The sequence below is a fragment of the Melitaea cinxia genome, chromosome 22, assembly GCF_905220565.1.
Source record: "Melitaea cinxia chromosome 22, ilMelCinx1.1, whole genome shotgun sequence".
Classification (NCBI taxonomy): domain Eukaryota; kingdom Metazoa; phylum Arthropoda; class Insecta; order Lepidoptera; family Nymphalidae; genus Melitaea; species Melitaea cinxia.
The window spans coordinates 10,450,086-10,468,280 of record NC_059415.1 but is presented as its reverse complement, the minus strand read 5'-3'; the positions used below and the strand labels follow the sequence as shown (position 1 = coordinate 10,468,280).

Below are 18,195 nucleotides of genomic sequence, written 5' to 3'. Positions count from 1 at the left end.
TCATAAAATTATTGGTCACCAGTGTTGGATATGAAATAAGTAATTTCCTTGAAATGTTCGAATTTTCGGAATTCAGTTACAGTTACCGTTTTTGATGTAATATTTCTTTATAACGTTTGAAAACTTTACATTGAAGTCCATGGAATCATTTTCGATAATTTCAAATATGGATTGGAGGAAATGATTATTACTCGTTAATTGATGTCAATTCATATACATATTTCCTGCTAAGCATTATTTTTGTATGTTCCACTCTACATATTATAGTGCAACAAATGTAAAGATAAAAAATTGCTTGTCTGTAAAGTTGGCTTATGGACGATAGCTGTACGTGATAACGTTATAAATAAAAATAGACAAAACATTGTTAAGAAATGCATACTTTTTAACCGACTTAAAAAAAAGGAGGTTACTCAATTCGACCTATATATATTTTTTTATGTATTTTCGGGGATAACTACGTCGTTTATGAACCGATTTTGATAATTCGTCTTTTGTAGGAAAGGAGATATCCCTGGTTTGGTACCATGATCTGATGATGGGATCCTAGAGAAATCGAGGGAAACTTGGAAATCCGCATAACTTTTACTGATTTTGATAATTTTTAATTTAATCGAAAGCTGATGTTTATCATGTGGTCCCATCTAAATTTCATCGAGATCTGATTAAAACTTTTGGAGTAATCTTTGATGATGCGTATTAACTTGACTAATTTTTCGTCTAACTACTTTGTCGATATAATTGAAGTCGGTTTTTTTCGTTTGCCTGCAAATAAAATCATATGAATTGAATTGAATTATTATAACTGAATTTTCATTATTTTGTATAATACAAAGAAGGAGTTAACTTGATGTATATTGACGCCGGTTTCTTGCTTGCGAGCGAATACAGTAATAATAATAATACTCTTTATTGTACACCATTAAAAGAAACAACAAAATAAGAACATAAAATGTACAAAGGCGGTCATATCGCTGAAAGAACGATCTCTTCCCGACAACCTTTGGGTATAGGGCACGAAACACAATAATAACTGCTTCTGTTAAAATATATTCAAATGTTATACAAACTGACAGGCCCTAGTCCCTATAAGGTATATTTTTATCTGATTTCAAAACGGGAAGTCATTCAATTCTGTTGATACTTTTTTCCAGTACACTAATGGATCGTCTAATAACGCCTCTGTCGGAGCGCGCTGATGAGTGGCGTCGCGGTTGCAATGGAGGCGGTGCGTTGAGTCGAGAACACGCGCGCGAGTGTAAGAGGGCTCGCGCGGAGCTTCGGAGGAGGGTTCACGACGCTCAGAGGCACGCTAGGAAGGCGAGGAGGGCGACGCCTGATGTAAAGAGACGGGCGGATGTGTGTTTACAGGTAAATGTACATATTTTTACAGGAGTTACGATTGTTACAGCCGCAGATGCCAAAAAAAAGCAATTTACTTATAATAATTTATTAATCTACATTATAATTAAACTTAATACTAAAGAGGTGATTCCCTACTGATGTTAAGTAGAAGAATGATTTAATAAAACGAAGTTGAAGAAAGGTTTCCACGGTGTGGCCGTCGCTGCGGTGGTCTCTGCGGTGGTCGCTTTCCGTTGCTTGCCATCTTCGTCCGAAATGATGTTGAAATCTTGCACGTGTGCCGTACAGAGAAAATAAGGCTGTGGGCACACCTGGGTTTCTTATATTCAAATATATTGTTTAATTATCTTCGTATGAAGTTAAGTCGGAGGCACACTGATACCGTGGGGTTAGGCTAATGTAACACAGGTAACATTTATTTATTTATTTTTATTTTATACTTTATTGTACACCACAAATATATTACAAACAAAGTACAAAGATAGTTACAGACAGTGAAGTAAAAGAAAACTTATTATCTTAATTGGGTAGGTGGTGTAGATGTATAATAAACTTACATAAAAATGTCTCAATCTAATATTTATAATAAAATAAAGAGTTTGTTATTATCAGTAGTATTACTATAAAAAATACACAAATTAATAAAAAGAAGAATAAAAATATAATATATATTCTATCATAAACTAATAAAGTATGTGAGCAATGAACGTAAATTGAAGATAACAATTAAATAAAATGATAAAAACACAAATATACATATTATAAACAAAATGATGAGAAGAAAAAGAAAAGAAATTGCACCATATTAAACGGTTTTATTTAGCTCACCCCGTTTGTTTTATTTTTTATTATTCTTGGGTCAAATTTAGTAATTCAAATTTCACCCTCTTCCTGTCAACCGATTAATCTGAAATTTTGTATACACTTTGGATTTTGGTGACAATACAATTATGTTTATTCATTATCATTATAAATTCAAGATGGCCGCCGCTACAAAATGGCGGATAATTTATGTTTTATTAATCCCATCAATATGGGTATCAAATGAAAGGGCTCAACAAGCAGAATACAATATACTATAAAAAATTGAAATCCAAGATGGCGGCCGCTACAAAATGGCGGATAACGTAGGTTTTATCAATCCCATCAATATGGGTATCAAATGAAAGGGCTCAACAAGCAGAATACAATATACTATAAAAAATTGAAATACAAGATGGCGGCCGCTACAAAATGGCGGATAACGTAGGTTTTATCGATCCCATCAATATGGGTATCAAATGAAAGGTCTCAACAAGTAGAATACAATTTACTATGCAAAATTGAAATCTAAGCTGGCCGCCGCTACCAAATGTCTGATAACAATTTTTTATCAATCCCACCAATATGGGTATCAAATAAAAGGGCTTGACAAGAAGAATACAGTGCACTATACAACCTCAATATTTAAGATGGGCCTTGCAATAATGAAGCACTAAATGAATTAAACAGAATGCGAAATAAAAACTAAAAACTAGAAAATAAAAATAGGTAAAAAAAACTTTTTAAGTTAAACGGTTTTATGTTGACGATTGTAGACAATTGACGTGCCCCACGGTTTTATTTTAGTCTAGTCTATGCATATGTTTATAATTCCCACGACTGTATCTATTTTATTATTTTTTGGTTTTTAGTACATTTATTTTAAACATTGCAATGTATGTTTAACATAAAACCGTTTAACTTAAAAAGTTTTTTTTACCTATTTTTATTTCACTAAATCGTCCCCATCTTAAGATAATAATTCTTAACGTGTTTTTAAAAAGTCAACAGTGATTTAGCCTCCCTTATGTGTAAGGCCAGACTATTCCATAATCTATTGAGGCAGAGCAGAATATATCCTGTATCATGTAAAATTGATTAATAATAAAATCTGGAGCAGCCCGACTGGTGAAGTACCTTAACTTTACAGCTAAATAATGGCTAACAACCTCTGTTATGTTTTCTCCATCCTACATGATATTGAGAGCTTGGTTCGGAGTCAACTTTACGAACGATCACAGCTTAAATTGCCTGATATCAAGTAGTCCTTTCGTGAGTAAGGAGCCCAGAGCTCTTACATAGGTTGGCAACGCACTTGCGATGCTTCTGGTATTCCAGGCTTCTGTAGGCTACGGTAACCCCTATCTAATAGGTGTAAATATGGCAGTAATGACCTCGTAAATATAATTTAAAAAATTGCAGAATGTATAACATGATTGTGGATATAATTTGTTTGCAAAAGGAGGTGTCTCAGCGTAATCTGAATACTTTAATTATGATATCGTCTGTCGCTTGCGCTTACGAGCGGACGGTTGCGAAGATGAGTCACAAGGCGAAAGATAGTGGTGAACAAGTAATTACAACAGTTAAATGCAATTCGTGTAATATAGTTATTAATGAAGTCCTTGCATTTGTCTGTAATAAAATAGACGTAATGGACGAGGACAGTATATGTCGAATCTGCGAAACAGCATTTTCGGAGAACGAAATTACAGTCGCAAAGAATTTACTTTTTGATTCCATCGCGAACAGCAAGAAGAAAGTAAGAAAACGGAAAGGAAAAGTGGTGAGGGACATAGAGGACATTATTTGCTGTCTTAAAGAAAGCGATCCAGAGATAGTTCCCGTCTTTGTGGCACGGGAATTGCATAAACTACCCCCAGTTTTGTTCGATCACCTGGACGCTACTCGGATTCTCAAGGACCTTGTTAAGTTAAGACAAGACATAGATCGGATGACAGACATTTATGCAACAAAAGAAGAAGTGCTAGAATTAAAACAAAAATGTACGAGTATAAATAATCCGCTCGATTATAACTGTAACACCAACAACATTATAAATACTAATCGTGGTGCATGTTTAATTAATAGTTTTGAATTAAATAGTGGGCCAACAGGAATATTTCCTATAATAAAATCGAATGATGTCGTTTACATGAAAGAGGGTAGGGACATAAATTGTACACCGCGACGAAACAAAGAAACAGCTGACGACGTGCAAAACGTTGAACCTACGATGAATCAGCTGCGATCGCCACGCGCTCCGCACCCCGCGCTTAGCCCGCCCATTGAGCTATCACTGCCGGCTGCGACGCGTAATGTAAACAACGATGCATTAGAACTTGCGGGCGAATCAAATACGGAAACAAAAATTGTAACATCTGTGAAATCGTTTGCTAGCGTAGCCAAGGAAAATGGGAAATGGAAACATGAACAGAAAACGAGTGAGTGGCAGCAAGTACAAAGGAAAAAATATAGAAATCGCTTTACGGGAAATAAAGGAAAAGCGGTTGTTCAGCCAGAAAATAACTTTAGAGCTGCGGATATTAGTGTTCCTATATACATTTACAATGTATCAAAACAGACAACGGAAGAAGATATTTTCAATTACATTAAAAATAAAACAAGTCTAGATGTTAAGTTAACTAAGTGGAATATGCGGCATGATAAAGCGTATTGTGCTTTTAAAATTTTTGTACCACAATACAAACTTGAAACTTTTTTGTGTGAGGACTTTTGGCCAGAAGGAATATCGTTCCGTCGTTTTATTAGTTTTCATCGGAACGGAAGAATGTCAGGGGAAAAGCGAGAAATATGTAAATAAAACATCGTAATGGATAACAGTACGCCCATAAAATTAATAAGTTTTAATTGTAAGAGCGTAGTGAGATCCACGGAATGTATTAGAAAGCTCTGCCTCAAGGCAGATGTCGTTGCACTGCAAGAGACCTGGTTGCTGCCACATGACTTGTCCTACCTGGGTACCATCGACGACGGGTTTGCATTTACCGGGACCTCTGCTGTAGATACGTCTGTTGGAGTATTGAGGGGCAGGCCGTACGGTGGAGTGGCTCTGCTATGGAGAAAGTCAACGTTCCCGTGTGTCACCGCGTTAACTAGTGCTAGTGTTCGAGTGGCAGCTATTAAAATAGTGCACGGTGATCGATCGAGTTTAGTTGTGTCGGTGTACATGCCTACCGCGAAACCGGAAAACTTACTCGAATATACGGAGTGTCTTAGTGAAATAAACGCGTTAATAGAAAACAACGACGTGGAGGCTGTGTATGTGCTTGGGGATTTTAATGCACACCCGGGTGAGTTATTTTCAAACGAACTATTGAACTTCTGTGTCGAACGAAAGTGGTCGTGTGTGGACATGGAAATACTTCCTCTAGACAGTTATACATTCGTGAGTGATGCGCACGGCTGTCGGCGCTGGCTCGATCACTGCGTGACGACCGACGCGGCCAGTCGCTCGATTTGTAATGTTGCGATACTATATGATGTTTACTGGTCTGATCACTTGCCTTTAATTGTTGAGTGTAATTTTCAACTTATAACGCCTAAGTTGACATCCCCTAACACCAGGGTTAATAAAGTTATTTGGGGGGAAAGAAGCTCAGAACAGACCAGTAAATACTCGAAGTTATGTCAAAATGAGCTTAGTAAGATAGTGTTTCCTGCGCATTTTTGCGAATGCGCCGATGGTTTCTGTAGTGACATTAAACATAGATACGATTTAAAACGAATGTATGATAACATAGTGCAAATACTTAGAGAGGCGGCTGTGAACTCCTATGTGGGCCCTACTTTTCGAAAACATAGATCTGTACCGGGATGGAATATGCATGTCAGTGACGCTCACAGGACGGCACGATTATTCTATCAAAATTGGCTTCTTATGGGTAAGCCAAAGGGGGGATCGGTTTATGAGGAGATGAGGGAAAGCAGACGGGTTTTTAAGTCAAAATTAAAATTGTGTCAGGAAAATGAAAATCAAATAAAGTTAGATATCATAGCGCAACATCACGCAAGTAAAAATTTTAGTAAATTTTGGAAGAAAACAAACAAATTGAATCCAAAGTCAAATAGCCGCCCTGCGAGCGTTGCTGGCTTTCACGAACCCCGTGATATAGCAAACTTTTTTAGACAACATTTCAAGGTTGATCTATCGAGCAGCTCCGGTACTCGGATGCTCAATACTGTGCAACCGAAGTCAATAAACGTTAGATTTTCCGCTAACGATGTAAAGAGGGTCATAAGTCAGATGGTACGAGGTAAGTCACCCGGTCACGATGGGCTCAGTATTGAGCATCTGAAGTATGCAGAGCCTGACTTGTCTAGAGTTCTCGCTATGTTTTTTAACTTATGTATAAGTCACAGTTATCTGCCAGAGGGTCTTATGTACACCATAGTAGTACCTATATTGAAAAATAAAACAGGGGATGTATCCGATGTGTCCAACTATAGACCAATCTCACTCGCTACGGTCATAGCTAAGGTACTGGACAGTCTGCTTGATAAGCAGTTAGAGGGGCATATTAAGCTTCAAGACTCCCAATTTGGTTTTAGACCGGGTCTTTCTACAGAGAGTGCCATCCTATGCCTCAAGCAGACTGTACAGTACTATACAGCTAGAAAAACTCCAGTTTATGCCTGTTTTCTGGATTTATCAAAAGCTTTTGATACAATACGGTATGATGTGCTCTGGAAAAAATTAAGGGAGGAGACTGATGTACCCTGCGAGGTTGCATCTGTGCTAGAATACTGGTACTACAACCAACGGAATGTTGTAAAGTGGGCGGGCACGCACTCAGAAATGTACGGGTTGGAATGTGGGGTTAGACAGGGGGGCTTGACCTCTCCTCGTTTGTTTAACCTTTATATGAACGGGCTGCTTGCCGAGCTTAGTAATAGCAACATTGGCTGTCATATCGGGGGCGTCTGCGTAAATAACATCAGTTACGCTGACGATATGGTACTGTTAAGCCCGTCTATAGGTGCACTGCGCAAATTAATGCGGATTTGTGAACGGTACGCTGAGGCCCAGGGACTCAGATATAACTCGAAGAAGAGTGAACTCCTAGTGTTTAAGGCCGGCAAGAAAGTCTATGCGAATGTGCCACCTTTATATCTTGGAGGTGTTGCTTTAAATAGAGTAGAACGTTTTAAGTATCTGGGTCACTGGGTTTCGGACAACCTCAGTGATGACGAGGATGTGGAGCGAGAGCGCAGGGCACTGGCCGTGCGCTGCAACATGCTGGCCCGAAGGTTTGCAAGGTGTAGTGATAGTGTAAAAGTAACTCTGTTTAAGGCATATTGCCAATCCTTCTACACCTGCAGCCTTTGGGTCAGGTATACGCAGCGTGCGTACAACGCCCTGAGAGTCCAGTACAACAATGCATTCAGAGTGCTGCTCGAGTTGCCGCGTTACTGCAGTGCCTCCGAAATGTTTACTACGAGGCGCGTTGATAGCTTTAAGGCTATTATTCGTAAGAGGTGTGCATCCATGCTCCGGAGGCTACGAACCAGCTCGAACGGCATTCTGAGTGCACTGGCGGACCGCTGGGACTCAGCAATACTGCGCCACTGGATACGGCTACATTCTGACTGACGAGGGTCGTGTCCAGATAGCTATTACTTTTACTTTTACTTTTTTACTTTTGCTTGTTATGGATTTGTATTGATTTTATTTGTTGTTTGATATCTTTATTTACTTTTATTCATATTTATATTGATTTACTAACATTAGATATAAGTTGTTTTTGTAATACTAACATTAAGATATGGACTACTTATGTCTGAAACAAAATAAATAAATAAATAAAAATAAAATAAACTACTATGGTACATGAAACAAAAAAAAAAAACGAGTGTGCTTTAGACCACACGATAGAATTAAAACCTCTTTAGCAATAGGCCTGCACTGTGTCTTAGATAAACGAAACGTAACTGGCTTCATATGAAAGTAAGAGCGAAAAAAAATGTTTACTCACACCAGTCTATTTTGTCCCGTTCGCCTCGTCCTATGACACTTTTCGTAACGCTCCGTCACGCATTCACCAGCTTATTCCCCAAGTCAAGAGTGCACAAAGAAGTTTTACTTCAAAAATTTGAATGTGTAAGTTACTTATTATAAGTTCCTTATCAAACGCAAGATGAAAATCACGTGTCGAGGTCCGGAAACGTACAATATAGACAAAAAAGTCCAGCCATGCACAACTTGTTGCAATAGTCATATCACTAAACCTACAAAATTTGAATCGTTGTCAGGTTTTGTATAAAAAATATATATAAAAAAAGCTTTATCGCCACGCCAACAATCAGGTTTACCCTCGCCTATAGATGCTTCACATCAAAAAGACAAGAGAAATAATTGTGTTTGCTTCTAAACGAAAAAAAAAACCGACTTTTATTACATGTAATACAACTTCAGTAGACAAAAAAAAGTCAAGTAAATACGCGCTATGAAAGATTACTCAAAAAGTAGACATCAGGTCTAGATCAAACATGACAATCATTAGCTATGAAGTAAAGTAAGAATCACCAAAATCGACAAAACCCAGTGAAAAGTTATGTGGTTTAATACAAGGTAGGTTGACGAAAAAATACTCGAATAAACATGCATTATAAGATATAACTCTAAAATTACTTGTGAGATCTGAATTAAATTTAAATGGGACCAAATGACACGCAACACCTTTCAATTAAAATAAAATTCATCAAAATCGGTCGACCCAGTCAAAAGTTCTGATGGTAACATACATAAAAAAAAAATGCAATCGAATTGAGAACCTCCTCCTTTTTTGGAAGTTGGTTAAAAATATGACGGAACAAAGTTGAGTGATTCATCTAGTGCCCAATACTTCTATTGTGCTATGTATGTAATTGATTTATAATCAGCTTAAGATAATCTCGGGAGAAATTCAGTTATGCAAATATTCAAACTGCAGTTTATTAAAGTTGTTTAATTTTTATCCTCTTTATTGTATACAAAAAAAAAAAACAATTTACATATCAACAGAAAAAGAAGTGGCCTTGTCACTAATGCAGCGATTTCTTCCAGGCAACCTTGGGTAGGTGATAGCTATGGGTTCGAACAAAACTTTGTACCCCTTTTTACGATAATTGCGCGGACGGAGGAGTATGAAATTTTGTACACTTATAGTTTATTTGGAGAAGGAGTGTAAAATGCTAATATATATTTTTTTAATTATACATAAAAATACATTCAATCAATAAAAAAAACATTACACACACTACCATAAATTTGACACACACGCGTCAATCAAATTGAGAATAGATTATAGACTATAGGTTAATATTGTTTGTCTTTACTGAATGTCAAACATAATAAGTAATATACGAGTAGGTATATATGTTTAAACTTAAAATTTAAATTAATTATGGTCGAATTTAGACTAATGGGCGACCACTAGTACATATAAATATATGACAAATATATAGAATATACATATATTAATGCTTACATTACATTATATATAATTAAATATTATTGACTACACCTACAAGGAAAGATGTTTGATGAAAATGTTCTAATTATTATTAATGAATTATTAATCTTGTTAATTATTTTATTCGCGATTTTTCCTCATTCGCCGTGTAATGATATATTTGCTAATGCAAATATTCCATTTTATATTTATTATTGGTTTTATTGTAATTAATCTGAAAATTGAAATACGTTCAATATATTAATTAAAATAATCATAGTTGGTTATGTTCGTATTTCATGCAAGACTACTAATTTGGTATTAAAACACAATTTATATATTATTTTTAAATAAGTAACTGCAAATAATAGAACCTTCAGCTTCCGCTGCGTGCGCTGCGTAAACATTTAAAATTTTCGCAAAAATTATGTATGATAGAATTGTTCCCCTTTTATAGGTTATAAATAAAAGTCCGCGACAGTATATTTCCATCTTTTAACGTTGGCTCACTATAACCTTTTTTATGCTAACCAAATTTTTTTCTATAATAATGCATCCCAAAGTAACTATTCAGAAGCTAGTTCACAGGTTGCGAGATTTGCGTTTCTAGGTTTTTGTAATGTCTGTATTAACTTTCATCATTCTTGATTGTTATTATTCTTATTAGTGCAACGGTCCCAGCACTGACTTGTGTTCCGCTAGCAGTTGCAGGTTCGACCCCCGCACATAGCATACATTTGTATAGGTTATAGAGATGTTTGTCGTGATTTGGGCGTTTGTATTTTTATATTAACAAAGCCTATGGAACCGTTGAGTAGGAGGCGCTTTTTAGTAGTGTATTATTTTTTAAACCAGAAATGACTTACAATATTACACTTTAATAGTTGAATTAATGTTTCTAAAATTTTCTGTCCAGGATATCCAAGAGCGAAAACAACAGTTGGAAGAGATGGAAGAAAAGGCGGTCAAAGCCGCGCTGATCGAAGAGAGAAGCCGCTTCTGTCACTTCGTGTCCTTACTCAGCCCTGTGGTTGTACGTACCCTTCCTTATTAACTCCATTATTTGTTTTATATTTCCCTCTCTGTCTCTCTTTCTTGTTGTCTTTTTTGTCTATTTTTACTTAACTATTTCCACGAACTAAGCATACTTTTAATTTGTAGAAATAGTTAAGTATTCATTTCAAAAAATACTAATATAAGTTGAATCGATGCTAATATAAGTTGAATTCTGTAAATATGTTTTCTAACATTTGATTTTGAATTACAATAAAAAATCGTTATATAATTTTATAATTAATCAAAATACACGAATCTCCTATTTGTGTCAGTTTTCTATCGTAATCTTTTGATTGATATGAGCAATAGTCAAGTAGCCGCATTGGAGCAGAGTGGTGGATTAAGCTCTGATCTTTCTCCTACATGGAAAAAGAGGCCTATGCCCAGCAGTGGGATATTACAGTCTGAACCGTAGCGAGTAGAATTTGGACCAAAATATTGAACGCAATCTTAAATCTTAGATAAAGTACACGCGTTCTGACACATTGCAAACAAGACAAAATCTGTTAGAACCTCTAGTAAACTATCAAATAATAATAATAATAATAATAAAGTATCATCAAGTATCATCAAACCGCTTGATATAATATTATGTTTCCTAAAAACCGTTAATGTCAATTTCAGGAGAGTGAAGTGGCTATGTTAGCGGAAGTTGGGCATCTTCAAGAAGGTACAGAACAATTGTCGAGACAAACTACCGAACCTAGGAGTCTACCAGCTGCGAGTCTACAGGTGAACTTTTTATTATTTATTTACAGAAGATCACAGCTAAATAATACTGCTTTCAAGCAGTGTTGTTCCTGATGTAAGTAAGGTAGAGCTCCTGGGGGAATGGGGTGTAAGGGCCGGCAACGAGCTTGTGATGCTCCTTGTTTTGCAGGCGTCTATAAGCTATGGAATTCACTCACTGTCAGACTGACCGTACACTAGTTAGCCACCTTATAGAAAAAAAAACGAGTGTGCTTTAGACCACACAATCGAAGTAAAAATTACGAATTGTAACTCTCTCTCTTTCTATCTTCACTAACTTATATCTCCCTCTCAACTTCCGTTCACCTCGCTCAATCACACTTTTTGTTCCGTTCTTGTCACGCGTTCACCAGCCTACTCCCCAAGTCAAGCGCGCGTAAAGTTTAATTCAAAAAAGGTCATGTAGATGTTTATATTGATTTGGATGATTGTGCTTGTATATTGTGTGTTTTTGGATCCCCGACACAGAATTCACATCCCACTGTAGGCCGTTTTTTATTAAGCGTTTGTTTATTTATTTAATTTGTAAGCCTAGTGCCAGCTACGTATGTGAAGGATAAAACTGTCAACAAAACATAAAAGCGATGCCATGACGCAATACGCTTAATTAACGTAATTATTTTATACAAACAATTTAAGCATTAATATGATTGCAACGGTTATAACTTGTTTACTTTATCGATCCACTCATTCAGACGTAGAGGGCAAATATTTTGCACGTGAATCAAGCGAAGCGTCATTCATTTCCGATTTTTATTACCTTTGAGTTTGTATGAGTGATATTTGTGTGTTTATACACACGCGTGGTTAAAGCCGGTATTACTTATATAAAAAAAATAATTGGAATAAAAAATAATTTGTTGAAGTATTACAACAGAAGTATTAGCATGAATGATGATCCTCAATTATGAGTCAGTGTGATATTTATACGTGACGTGACATATGATATGACGTGATACGTGATATTTATACATCATATGTAGTACCTATATGATCAGAGAAATAAGCAATTCGCATTCGAATTCAGCCTGTAACTGCGGTAACTCCACTGCGGTTTGGCGGATATGTTTCCTACTATGAGGAACGATCGCTATCAGATATTTATGATAACATCCGGGACCGACGGCTTAACTTGCTCTTCGAGGCACGGTGGGGAGGCCCACAAGGACAGAAGTCCAAACCGTAAATAAATATTTGCGTAAATTCAAATATCCTTTCGGAATCGAACCCGAAAACCGCCGGTGTTTTAGGCAACTACTCACACCATCATACCGAAGCGGTGCATAATTTATTTATTTATAAATAAATAAATAAATATCTTATAAAAGTCACACACAATCGTCTGCTCCTATGGTAAGCAACTTAATGCTTGTGTTACAGGTAATAGCCGACTGTTATAACTATTTTTTTTTTGATAAATATACATAGAAACCATACATATATAAATAAATACAAATATTACATCCAGACTCAGGCGGGAATTGAACCCGAAACCTGCGGAACAGAAAGCGGGGCCACTACAAACTGCGCCAACGGGCTATTCAAAATTTATCATTTATCATTTAAATTTCAGGTGATATGCGACATAAAGTCATGCTACAGCGGTTGGGCGGAAGGCGGCTCGGCGCCTCACTCCCCATCCGCCTCTTCGCGACTTGGAAGCCGGAAATCCTCTTTGACCTCTATATCCTCTATGACCAGCCAATGTTCTGACCAGCATGGTAAGCTGACTAGTCAATACGTAACCAGTAATTACTATAACTTGAGTACTCTGTACGAATTAAGAGAGAAGTTTTTGTCTTCTTTTTTGACGGTTAGGGGAAGAATTGTGAAAAAAAAAACTACAATTATTAATGAATCGCTTAACGTGTTCTATCTATCAGCCTTTAAAAGTCCACTGGTGGAAATAGGCCTCCCTTAAGAGTGTATGCTACCTCAAATTGCTTATTTTCTACTCGGCAGGATGTCCATATCTTCCAAACTACTGAATATTTAAGTTTGAAATTTATGTATACTAAAGTTCAGGACATAAACTATCTTTCATATGTTTCGAAAACACGATTCCATAAAATTTTCTCGATACAAAAAAATCGCAAAGTTACCTCTATTTTTGTATTAAAACCTTAATATCTCAGTAAATATAAAAGTTATGGACTTGAGATTAAGCATGGTAATTGAAATAAGTATAAAGAACATGTTGCGTTTTTTTAAAAATAACTATTGATAATGTTTGTGGGGAGAAAATACATATAATTCGCGCGATAAACGACCAAGCGCTCTCAATTCTCATGTGTATTTAGTACGGGTGAAATCTGAATTCGAGCTGAGGTAGTGTAGCCCCTTAATGTTCGCCACTCCGTCCAGTCTGAATCCACCGACTTCCCGCTGTCTCCTTAAGTCTTCCTGGTTGGGCGGCCAGTACTATTTTGCCGAGACGTGATCACCATACGAGAATCTTCCTTCCCCATCCGTTTTCAATATAACCTGCCTATTGCCACTTCAGCCAGCCGATTTTGAGAGCTATGTCGGTGACCTTCGTTCAGACTGTTACGTTGTTACGTAGAGAAATACCAAGCATAGTTATCTCAATGAATTTCGAAAGATTTCGTCTTAGTGGTTTTTTTGCGCGTATCAACCACTAACTTTAATTTGAAGTCCAGTGTCATAAATTCGATAAAGATAGCAAAATATAACTTATAAAGGATTTTTCTAGACCTTTTTTTTTGTAAATCTAGGTGTATCAGGATCAACAGTAAGTTGTTCTACGCCCATATCAAGCGCGTCCTCGGGTATCACACCTGCGCCAGCACCGGATTCCCTCAGGGGCCTTTCACAGGTTCGTTCATTAAACTGCTAGATTTGATTGTAATAAAATTTAGTTATACTAGTATTTTATTCCCAATTTGGTTTGTATCCGCATATTTTAATAAGGTGTTTTATAACGTGGGTAGTTGTAAAAAGGCATATAACTACACTAGAAAGAAATCAATTTGATTTCAATTATTATTTTATTTAATTACGCTTATTTTTTAGTTTCGCACATTTACAAATGTTCTAATTTAACTTGACCTGATCCGGTATCAACCTGATGTTTTTTGTGCGTATTTTACGTTCATAGGCTAGTACGTACCCTTATTTAATACCCTAGTTTAAATGGTCAGTCGATTTTCCTATCTCGGCCGATAACTCTTAAAATATGTGATTATTAATAATAAAACCGGTTCATCAAATGAGTTATAAATCGTAAATGGAAAGTTTTACATGATAGTTTACGAGAAACAAAAGATGCGAAATTTTATTCTCTACAATAATGGTCTCAACAACTTTTGCCCCAAAGTGCATTTACCAGCCGTGTGACACTTACGTGCTATGTCAATTTATGCCACAGTCGCTCTAACTAAAAAAAAGTGTGTGTGTCAGCTCCGACGCACGACTGTAGTTTGCCTCTTCAGATTGACTGTCAAAATAGGCACAAAAAAGGATTACTAGTCTAAGAAAAAAGATTAATACCATATCAAATGGTTCCGATAGGTGGCGTTATTAGAAAATATCGCCGTCTAACGTCGATAGATGGCGTTACGAAAAACGTAACGAGGTCATTCGTTCAGTAGATTTTACTCCTCATATTTTTTTCATACCGGGGCCTTATATTTAAATCGATTCGTAAGGAGTCGACGCCAAAAATAAACTTTTGGTAGACTATGTGACTGACGCATGAAGCCAATTTATGCTTGTTTTTTTTTTTAATTTTTATTTTGTTTATTTTGTGTATTATCGCTTGTAGTCGGCAAGATTAGCGAGCGTTTGCAGCTCGGATTCTGGATTTCGTTCACAAGACGCCCTGCAACGCCCTTCTCTCTACGTTGATAATGTAAATTATTTTTAGTTTTTTTTCTTTTGTTATTTTTTGATTATTTTTTATTTTAGTTTATACGCGTTATAATTTTGCATGCATTCTGTTATGGCTTATAAATATAGCTACAGCAATTTCGGTATTTTAGTCCTAGACTATAAATGAAAAAAAAAAACAATAATAAGTTAGTATTGAGAGTTTTTGTACTATACAATCATCACTGTATTTTTCGTCACATTAATAGTTGTGAAAAAGTGGTGTCAAATTGGCACAACTAACCTTCAACCCGACCTTTGAACTTGAACTACAAAAAAAAAAAGTATTAAAAGCTTTTATAACGGATTTGAATATACACTTACGGCCAGTTTCAATACTCTATCTATCCCTGACTTTGCTGACTAGAGGTAGAATTTTGGCCCTATTGCTAGTAAGCATAACATGAATTAGATAGATCATTGAAAACCGCCGTAAGTTAGTCAACATGTAATTAAGGTGACAGTCTTATTTTAAAGTATAAAATGTTCATTATATTTACATTTCGATATTCCCAGGGTTCAGACAATCAGAGCGTCAGTAGCGAATGCGTGACACCTTCCAAAGGAGACGATGACGTCACAGACGACAGTAATGACGTCATGTCTAATGTTGGTAGGTAATTTAATTGTACGTGTACAGATCTTACAGAAGATCACAGCTAGATAACACTGCTTTCAAGTAGTGCTGTGTCCCTGTGGTGACTTGTGTGGTGAATGTAGCCAGATGTCATAGGGAGGGTCAGTGTAGGGTCCGCAACGCGATTCAGATGCTCCCGATGTTGCAATCGTCCATAGATTATGGTATCCACTTACAACGCGCGTGTAAACTTCAGGTGACTTGATCATGAACTTGAAATTTGAAAAAATAACCGTTTTAAAGTTGTCGGTTCTTAATGTCCTCTTTACCCTTCAATTTTTTTTTTCACAATGTCAGTTAGTCATTTCAGCCTATTGCAGTCTACTGCTAGACATAGGCCTCCCGAAGTTCTTATTTAGCCTAACTAAGGGTAAATACTATAGTTATATCTTCAAATATATCTTTTTTTTCCCTCTAGCATCAGCAACATGGCCTGACCTGAAAGATACAGCGCAGTTTGAAAGAGCCGCCTCCGCTATAATGGGAGGTCGTCCTCATACTATTTCTGCTGGTAAATATATAAATAAAAAAAACAGAATTGTGTGGTTTTATGAATCCATGATGCAAGTGATAATGGTTGAAAGTTCTGAAGTTTTTGGCAATATGAAGTTGTAATATGCACATGTGTAAAATTCAGGAGTTTCCAAACGTTGAGTTTATAGATGTTTTTTACATAGAAGTGCGGTATTACTTAGTTAACATCAGGTAAGGCTATTCCTCACGTGTTCCCATAGAAAAAAGTTCACGTACTACAAATTTGGACCCCCATTTTCAAGCTATAAAAATATGCACATAATTATATTAAAATTATTTATGTTAAATAATATGCTGAATGTTCGATGACTTGTGATGGAAAAACGTGGTAGAAATAGTTTTTTTTTTAAATTCCTTTACGCCATAGGGTCTGCGCTTAGTGAGTATAAACTTTTGGCCCCCCAAAGCCAAATATGGCTGAAGGGATAAAGAAATTAATGGAACTATTTATAACGATATGTGTATACACTGTCTGTCTGTTTTATATTAATATCTGATTTAGAATTAGTTTCAGTAGATATTATCACAAGTATGTTTTTCCCAAAAATAATGTAACTGATTTTTTTTCCTTTTTTTAATATTACTTTTTTTATGTTTAACTGGCGTAATTCATAATAATGTTATATTTTTCACTTTATTTAATCAATTTTCTATATCTTTGTATTAATTTCTTTGTCCGTCTATCCCAGGCTCAGAGCGTGGTCACCCCCGCGCCGCACTGAGTGTCCACACTTTCACCGAACAGAGTATCTACGCGAGACCGCCTCTGCCTACTGTAAGTTTATATAAAATTGTTCGTGTTTATCTATTATAGTTATCGGCACGGATTCTTTAAGTTTTTATTATTTAGTGATTATTAAATATATTTTATATTATATTATTACTTTTGTATTGAACAAAAGTATTTTGTGTCAGCGACTGTACAAAGTAATTCCCACTCCCAGCAGAGAAGGTAATATCATGTAATATGATAGAAAAGACCAAGTGGAGATAGCCAAGAATCCGGCCTTAATTATATAATCTTGGATATATTGAAAATTATCGCATGAAATTTATTTATCACATCAAGACTTCCCGAGCTCTCCTAAAGGGCTCACATTCTTTCACGGCTGGGTCTCAGTACCCAGTCACCCCACCTGGTCTAAAAGGCCGATAGGGCTAACAGTACTAGACAATTCGAAAAAAAATACCTGGACTGATACACATAACAAAAGATAAATTTCAAACATATTTGACGTAAAACTTTTTTACGCACGCTTGAATTTAATAGTAAGTTGGTGAATGCGTGACTAGAGTGTTACGAAAAGTGTCATCGGGCTAGGCGAACGGAAAAGATAATAGAGATAGAAACAGGTAGAGAGGGGGGGGGGGGTGGAGTCCCATTCGTATATTACTGTAGGAAGTAAAGAAGTGTCACTGCAGTCGTATGGTCTAAAGCACACTCGTTTTTTTATACTTAAGTTTACAAGGATCGTCCAAAGTACAAAGATCATTTGCTTACGTTTTTGATTTCCAAGTCCTTTTTTATATACAACTGGGTCAGAACATAAGCTCACCTGATGGTTACCGTAGCCTATAAACGTTGCAACACTAAAAGCATTGCAAGCCAGTTGTCGGCCTACCCTCGAATATGTCCAGGAGCATAGGTCCAATTTCTTAGTTGTAATAAGGCATTTTTTAAATATTATGTTAACTAATTTTTTTGTATAT

The 18,195-nt window shown here is 36.3% G+C and overlaps 1 protein-coding gene across 1 annotated transcript in view; it reads left to right on the top strand.

Moving 5' to 3' along the window:
• LOC123664617 (flocculation protein FLO11) overlaps positions 1 to 18,195 on the top strand; it is a 204,997-nt gene that overhangs the window by 164,200 nt on the left and 22,602 nt on the right. Inside the window, exons 5-12 of the mRNA XM_045599135.1 lie at positions 1,155 to 1,371; positions 10,537 to 10,653; positions 11,301 to 11,408; positions 13,000 to 13,147; positions 14,162 to 14,262; positions 15,831 to 15,931; positions 16,335 to 16,462; positions 17,175 to 17,260. Coding sequence (XP_045455091.1) covers positions 1,155 to 1,371; positions 10,537 to 10,653; positions 11,301 to 11,408; positions 13,000 to 13,147; positions 14,162 to 14,262; positions 15,831 to 15,931; positions 16,335 to 16,462; positions 17,175 to 17,260 — 1,006 coding nt within the window. The remainder of the gene's footprint in view (positions 1 to 1,154; positions 1,372 to 10,536; positions 10,654 to 11,300; positions 11,409 to 12,999; positions 13,148 to 14,161; positions 14,263 to 15,830; positions 15,932 to 16,334; positions 16,463 to 17,174; positions 17,261 to 18,195) is intronic.